Genomic DNA, 8,074 nt, shown 5'->3' on the forward strand with positions numbered 1-8,074 from the left:
TGGGAAAGGCAGGAAGAGTCATGAAGTCCAGGATGGGCGCTTAGAGAAATCAGCGTTTTCTGTCGGGCTGGATTTCTTTGTGCGCGGGGGGGGCATTTTGCGATTCACGCCTGGGCTTCTGGAAAGAGCGACCGGGAGGAGGAACGTGAAGGTGGGTGAGACCGGCTGGAACGTGCATCCCCGGACCGCGGCTCCGATTTCCGCAGGCGGCTCGAGGAGGCGCCGCCGCCCGCCGCCGCCGCACAAAGCCGCGCGGGCCGAGGGGCGGGCTGGCGCGTCAGAGGAGCCCCGCGGGCGCGCGGGGAGCGGGTCCCTGCCGCGCGCTCCTCCGGCGGCGCGGGCGCGCGGACGCCGGCTGCTGCGTCGCCATGGAGACGGGCGGGCGCGGCGCGGCTGTCAGCGGCGGGCGCGCGGCCGCGGGGGGCTGCGGGAGGAAGGCGCGGGCCGCGGCCGGGACCCTCGCGGCAGACATGGACTTGCATTGTGACCGCGCCGCCGAGCCGCCGGCCGCCGAGCCGCCGTCGGGCAAGATCAACAGGGCCGCCTTCAAGCTGTTCAAGAAGAGGAAGCCGGGCGGCGCGATGCCCAGCATCTTCGGGGTCAAAAACAAAGGGGACGCGAAGGGCGCGGGGCCGGCGGGGCTGGTGCGCAGCCGGACGCACGACGGGCTGGCCGAGGCGCTGGCGCTGGAGGGCGGCCGCCGCGAGGAGCCGCGCGCGGGCGGCGGCGGCGGCGGGGACGGGGCGCGGCCGGGCCCGGCGGCCCCCCGGGCGGCCCCGGGCGGCGCGGGCCCCGCGGCCGGCGGCTCGGTGGCCAAGTCGCACAGCTTCTTCTCGCTGCTGCGGAAGAACGGGCGGCCCGAGAGCGGCGGGGCGGAGCAGGCCGACGCGGGCAAGGCCGGCGGCAGACAAAAGCGGGGGCTGCGGGGGCTCCTGGGCGGCGTGCGCTGGCGCAGGAAGGACCGGCGGCCCAAGGACGCGGCGCCGGCCGGGCGCGCGGGGGCCCCGGGCGGCCTGGCGCGGCCGGGCTCGCTCACCGCCAGCCTGGAGTGCGTCACGGAGGAGGCGCCCGCGGCCGCGCGCCCGCCGGAGCCAGCAGGTGAGCCCGCGGCGGGGGAGCCCGAGCCGGCCTGCGCCCCGGGAGAGGGCGCCGCGGGGCCCGGGCGCGCCGAGCGGCCCCGCGCGGCCCCCGGGCCCGAGCCCGAGCCCGAGCCCGAGCCCGAGCCGCGCGCCGGGGAGGGCCGGCCGGCCGAGGACGCCGCGGGGCCCGGGGCCGCGCCGGCCGAGACTGCGCCCCGGGCCGCCTCCGACGGCGGCCGCGCGCCCGCCGCCCGCGACCCTGCCTCGGTCGATGCGCCCTGCGACCCGTCGGCCGATCGTATTTGTCTGATGTTTTCTGACGTGACTTCACTGAAAAGCTTTGACTCTCTTACAGGCTGCGGAGATATTATCGCAGACCCCGAGGACGAGGCAGGGCCCGGCTGTGCCAAGCATGCCCCCGCGCCGGGCCAGCCGGGCCCCGCCGAAAAGCCCCCCGGCGTGGTGGCCTACCAGGGAGGCGGGGAGGAGATGGCGAGCCCGGCCGAGGCGGACGACTCGTACCTGCAGGAGTTCTGGGACATGCTCTCCCAGGCCGAGGACCAGGGCCAGGGGCCCCAGGAGGGGGCGGCGCCGGCGGCGGCCGGAGCGCAGGGGGCACCCGAGGCCCCCAGAGACGCCAGGGCTGCGGAGGCGGCCAAGGACGCGTCCTCGGTCAAGCGCCGGCGGCTCCACCGGGTCCCCGCGGAGCTGCAGCCGAAGGAGGAGCCCGAGCACCCGGACGCGGAGCCGCAGGAAGGCGTCCCCAACGGCGACGAGGGCCGCTGGGACTCCCCCGCCCCCGGGCCGGAGCACGACGGCTCGGGCGGCGGCGCGAGGAAGGCGGGCCTCCCCCGGGACAGCGACGGCGGCGACGCGCTCTGCGAGCTCTGCGCCGAGCCCGACGGAAGCCCCGCGGCCCTGCCCGCCGCCGGCGAGGAGACGTCCTGCGCGTCCCGGCTGAAGCCCGTGTCTCCCGTCACCATCACCTGCCCCCTGCGCACGCCAGGCAGCCTGCTGAAGGACTCCAAGATCCCCATCAGCGTCAAGCACCTGGCGAACCTTCCGTCCAGCCACCCGGTGGTGCACCAGCAACCCGCCCGGAGCGAGCTGCCCAGAACCAAAATCCCGGTGTCCAAGGTGCTGGTCCGCCGGGTCAGCAGCCGGGGCTTGGCCGGCACCACCCTCCGGGCCGCGGCGTGCCACGACAGTGCCAAAAAGTTGTGAGGTCCCCGAGGCCCAGGCGGAGGGGCCGCTTGTCGAGGAACACGACTTCCCCCCGGGAACCACTTCGACACGTTTTGCATCCCCCAAAGAAAGGCCTTTCCGACCGACCGTCCGTCCCTGCTCCGAGCCTGCACCAAGGAGTCTCTGTGCCGCCGGCAGGGCCAGGATACACCAGGCAGGCGATGCTACACACGGGATTTCCCCTCGAGATAAGTCCCTGAGAATTATTTTCAAGCACTTTTTTCCTTTCTTACGTTTTTAAAAATCTTTTTGTTTTCTTTCTTTTTCTTTAACGCATTGAACGCTTGGAAGTCACCTTTACTTGCCTTTGCAGAAAACAGGACTTAACCCAAACTAAGGAAGCATCACGCCATGACATTTGGCTGTGCCAGGGTCCAGCGGGCCTCCAGGAACCATCGGGAGAACCAGAGGGGCCCTCTTCTTTCTGACACTTCCTTCCTTCCTTCTTTTCCATTTCCTTTCCAGGAAAAAAAAAAAAAGACCCTTTGCTGTATCACTGTGTGGAAAACACCAACAAAGCTGAAAGAGCCAGGTAATTTACCTGATAAGTGGAGGCATCACTGATTAGCAGAAAATCTGGGTACTTTCAGTTGCTAGGTATGCAAATAAGTATATATTTGGATTTGGTGGGTTTATTTAGATCATTTGGGGAGAAATAGAAAGCTCAGCAGAGCAGGTTTTTCCCTTGTTTTTTTTTTTTTTTTTGTATCCCCACCCAGTGCAGAGATCAGGATCAGGGAAAGATTTCACTAAATGCCAACAGACACAGTGTTTTAGCATTTATAAACTGTAACCTTTTCATGTGTAGATATTGCATATTTTACAGATTATCCAGCTGGTAACCTTTTATAATCTGTCAGTAACCTTGAGTTTAAAATCTGGTTTCATAGCTAGACACTATAACCATTTCCAAACCACTGATGTTCTTTTATGTACTGTAAACGGAAGCAATTCTGTTTTTGTTTTATATGGGTTCTCTGGCTTTCCGTGCAGGAAAAAAAAATCTATTGTGTTGATGTCCCAAAGGAATGGTTCTGCCTTGTCTTGGGTAAAAGTCTGTTTGTTTCTCACCCCAGACCCCGGTTGTCAAGAGATTTTACCTTGGTTATAAAAATTTGGAGGAGTCCAAAACGAGGAACACATAAGGAGAAACAATAGAAAATGTAGTTTTTCATGTCATTTGACTTCTGCTTTATAGACGTAGGACCGAGCCATGTATGTTCAGAATATGACACTGGGAAACTTATGTATTGTAAACATTGTGTGCCAAGATTATTTTTGAAAAGTGATTTTCTTATATGTGTGTTTTCTGTTATTTTAGATGAAGCATTTATTTCAGAAAGGGTTACCATATGTCTCGATAGTTTGAATGATAAACTGAAGCCGTTCCTAGAATGCTGTTAGGGTCTAATGATTATAGAATATTCTCCTTGAAATGTATTTCAGTGCATTCAGTCAAAAGACCAGAGCTTCTACTAGGAGATGATTCCCAGCATCGGGAAGATTGGGCACAGTGAAGCAAAACTACACACACGTCACAGACACATACACTTCTCTCTAACTCTCATTTTCCAGAGACATTCCCTAAGTGATGAATTGGTAGTGCATGTTTTTTAAGTTCATTTTCCGTCGTATAAAGGAAAGAATAAGGCTAGTTAAGTATATGAAAACCTATTTTAATACTATGAAGGAAGTAACAAAATAAACAGACATCAGAGGAATACAAATTCCAGCCAGTAGCACAAAGCAGGTTGTTCCCCATTTTAAATCTGCAGTGATTCAATTAGAAGAGGCTGGCTGAATTTCTTTATTATTCAGATTACTGGCTTTTACTGCATCATGTCAGATCCTTAATGTTATTTCAAAGTAGTGTTTTAATATTTAATTTCCTGATGTCTGTAGATGAGGTCTTGTAGGCAGACATAGCCTTAAGCACTTTGAATACACCACCAGGAATTCATAAAACGGCTCACACTCACACGTGCTCACGCGCTCAGCTGTGTGCAACTAACAGACAAAGGCGTTCACCGTACACTTGGAGATGTTTTAGAAATTAGTTCCGTCTTGAGAAAGGGATTTGAATTGGATTCAACGCTGATAGTACTGCTGAGACTCCACGCACGTTCACGTCCACCCAGGGAATGGGAAGAAGATACATTTTATTCCTAGCTGTAAAACAAAGGATCTTTGTTTTCCTCTTGCCCGTTTTCTTGCAGGGGTTGTAGACTCCCCCGCGTGAACCCGTGACAGAGTTACGTATGTTCATTTGCTCAGTTGCACAGGGAAGGCAGCGGGCCCTAAAGCACTCGCAGGGATCTTGTTAATAGGAAAGGCAGTTTCTCGATTTTGTGAGCACGGGAACAAACGGTTTCTGCTTTCACAGTTTGAGGACTTGTTTCTGTATTTAGACCACTGTGCTGTGTCTTGTTTTCATAAGTGAAGGGGAATGTCCGCAGTTTGCCTTCCTTTCCCTTGCCTGTCAGTGAACCGCTTACACGAGATCTGAACTATTTTCTTTTTTGTTCTTTTGTCCATATATTTTCCATGGTTGTTTGTTTGTTTTGTTTTTTTGCCCTCTCTCTTTAAGAATTCCACCCCTACCCGTCACATGAAGGATTCAGGCAGTGAATTGAATGGCCTCCAGTCACTTGATGGGAAATCAGGACCAGGGCAGGGAGGTGTGTCTTAACATTTTCCAACCACAGACAAGGGGTGGTAGTTGCCTTTTTGTGCCAAGGGCTACTTTCTCTTGCTCCTGTTCATGGAGATTGTTTCCCAGAATTTTAATAGATTTACATTCCAATTGTTATGAGTTAGCCAAAAAGTTCGTTTAGGTTTTTCTGTAAGGTATTCCCTAATGAACTTTTTGGCCAACCCAATATTAATGCATTGTCTAATTTGGCCGTATTTGCTGATTTTTTTAAGGAAAGGATTGGATATGAGCTACTGACACCTCCCGTGTATCTGTGATTGTGAGATACTTGGTTGATTAAGTCCCTTTACTCAAAGAGTTGGCCACATTCTTTTGGAAAAAGTCACATTTTGGAAAAAGGCAAAAAAGTTGGCCCTGAATGTGTCAGTCAGTTTAAAACCTCTGCGCAAATTCAGCCTGACGTCAGTATCTGCGTTACCCGGACAGCGTTACTTGAACCCCTGTGCTTAGTACTGATGCTTTCAGGCTTCCATTAGCCCCGCAGCATTTTGTGTAATCCTGAGAGGAAGCAGATTTGCATTATTGCACCTAATAACCACAATGGTATGCAGAAACAGTAAGGACTTCCTTTAGCTCCATTTCCACAAATTATCTGCCTGTTTAAATACAAAGAGTGTGATCTCTAGGAAACGGATGATTTAGGAGTTTAAGGGTTTATTCATTAATCTCAGAAGTGGTTTTCAGGTATTGGCACTGCGATGAATCTTCATTGAACCCTTTGCCTACCCAGTAGTCAAAGTAAAAAGACAATATTAGGGACTGAGATGTCTTTGGCTAAACCTTCCCAGGTTTCATTATTTACGACATCTTTGTCAGATTAATTTTCGGTGACCTTTTACTGTTAACTTTGTTTGAAGAGACTGGGTAGAGAGCTTTCTGTCCTCTCCCTCGGTTTCCATCACGTTTGCTTGGTGCCCTCAGGCAGCAGTACTAGGACACTGCTCAGGACATTCGCCTGTTTTGACATTTGCACAGTAGAACTCAGTCCCCACTGGTTGTCGTTCTAGATTTCTCTCCTGAATTAAGACCATCTGGACATGGCCCCCTGTGCTTGGCTTCCACATACACATGCGCTTAGCTCCCCTTATCGTTGCTAAGAAATTACTCCAAGAATTTTATACCCTTAAACATAAGGAAAAAGCATCACTGTTGTCTCTTATTTTCCACCACTGAGGACAGCTCCTTAGGAATACCTGGTGAAATAAGAGGAGACACCCAAATACCCCGGCCTGATCCCATTTCCCTCCCCCTACCCAGGCAGACCAAGGGATGAACAACACGGTTCTTATTTAGGAATCTTAAGTTCTCTGCGCACAAATATTTATAAAGCAGTTGAGGAGCCAAAGGCTAGCATGGCAGCCTGGTATCTCAGGTGGGAAAGCCAGAGGCCAGCGTTTACTTCACCAAGAGAGGCGGCTGTGAGTGTCAGGGGATGTGACCGTGTGGTCCCTCCGAGGGGCAAGCACCGATTCTGCGACCCTGTCCTGCTCTGAAGGTTCTCTGATGGTGGTGCTGGATAACGTCTTACAGCCTTTTCACTGTGATGCCTGCTGAGAGGAGACAGTTTGTTGCAACAATAGCCACTTAGGAGGGCAGTTGTTACCTCTCTGCAGACAATGTTTCCAAGGACTGATTCAGAATGGTAGTTTCATGATTATGGAAACCAGCTCCTTCTCAAGCTGCAAAACAAAAGGTTAAAATAACCACTGGGCTTCCAGAACTGAAGTTGGGCATATTTAAGGACTGATATTTACTTTAATTCAGTGCAACACATATTCCCAGGGCGTATCCTGGATCTCATGCTTAAGAAAAACACATTCAGTTTGGAGCTCACACGTAGCTGCACTGTAATTGGACATTTTTAATATTCATCAAAAACACCTCGATATTATTTTACCTACTTTTCTCTTGTATTTTCTGCTGATAGTCTGGGGTGGAGCAGAGTGAGGTGAGATTGAACAAGGATGGTGCAGATTAAGTCACACAGGTTCTTCTAACAGTAAGAATAGTAATTGTAACGATGAAGTGTTCAGTACTTACCACATGCCAGCCCCTGTCAGGAGCGTTACAAATATTAACTTAGTCCTCTCACAGCCGTGTGGATTAGGTAATACCATCTCCCGCACAAAGCACATTTAATTCATCCTTTTAGTTTGCTTCTGTCCCACGCATTCCATCCATCCACCCACCTCTGTCTCTCTCTTCACCTAGGACAGGGATAGACACTCTTGTGACTTACAGTGATACAAGAGCTAAGAACTGCTAAATCTCATCACCAGCTCACTTTCAATAGAAAAAGAGCTAACGCGTGTCATGCAGCGGAGAATCGGGTTTGCGTCCGAGATGCTGGTACTCGCATCATTCCGGGGGAAGGCTGCCGCTGGGTACCATTCAGAGGCAAACAATCTGCCTCGCTTTGGAGGGATCCTCGCCTTCTCAGGATTAACTTCAAAAGTGTAGACAGTTATCTCTTCTGTTGTCATGGTGATACTTCTGCCCTGATAGGATTTCAGTCATGCCCAGCACGTTTGGCTTGTTTTTCTACCTGAAGCCCAGTCCAGGCTGGTTCTGGGTGTCCTGTGTTGTTTGTTGAAATGGTAGCTGGCTGAGAGATGCCTTGCCTTGACACGGTTCTGAACTGCAGAGACAAGCTCCTGGCTCTTTCGAAAGTATCACATCCCACGTTCTGTCTGCAGCCATTGAATCCTGGCCTAGATTTTCTAATTCATTCGTTCAACTGATATTTTTTGCACACCTCTAAGTCCGTCACTGTGAATTTGAATATTTTACATTTAATAGAAATAACCTATGTTGTGTGTTTACTGAGAGCTGGGATGATGCTCTGTGTTTTTTACATTCAGGCAAGGTGGGGCTCAGCTCTGTTCTACAGAGGAAGAAAATGATGAAAAGGTAGAATACCTTGTCTAAAGTCACCCATTTAGCAAGCAACAGACAGAATATGAACCAGAAGTCTAACTCTATTGCTTGTGCTGTAATTTTAAATCTTTTTTTAGCCATATGATTCAATTTTTGTGTT

The 8,074-nt window shown here is 52.4% G+C and overlaps 1 protein-coding gene across 1 annotated transcript; it reads left to right on the forward strand.

Annotated features, from left to right (window-relative positions):
- Positions 1–368: 368 nt before the first annotated feature.
- AMER2 (APC membrane recruitment protein 2) lies at positions 369–2,303 on the forward strand. The gene has a single exon (XM_057707967.1). It carries the CDS (start codon positions 369–371, stop codon positions 2,301–2,303), a length of 1,935 nt encoding a protein of 644 aa, XP_057563950.1.
- The last annotated feature ends 5,771 nt before the right edge of the window (positions 2,304–8,074 follow it).

The sequence above is a fragment of the Hippopotamus amphibius genome, chromosome 14, assembly GCF_030028045.1.
Source record: "Hippopotamus amphibius kiboko isolate mHipAmp2 chromosome 14, mHipAmp2.hap2, whole genome shotgun sequence".
NCBI classification, from domain to species: domain Eukaryota; kingdom Metazoa; phylum Chordata; class Mammalia; order Artiodactyla; family Hippopotamidae; genus Hippopotamus; species Hippopotamus amphibius.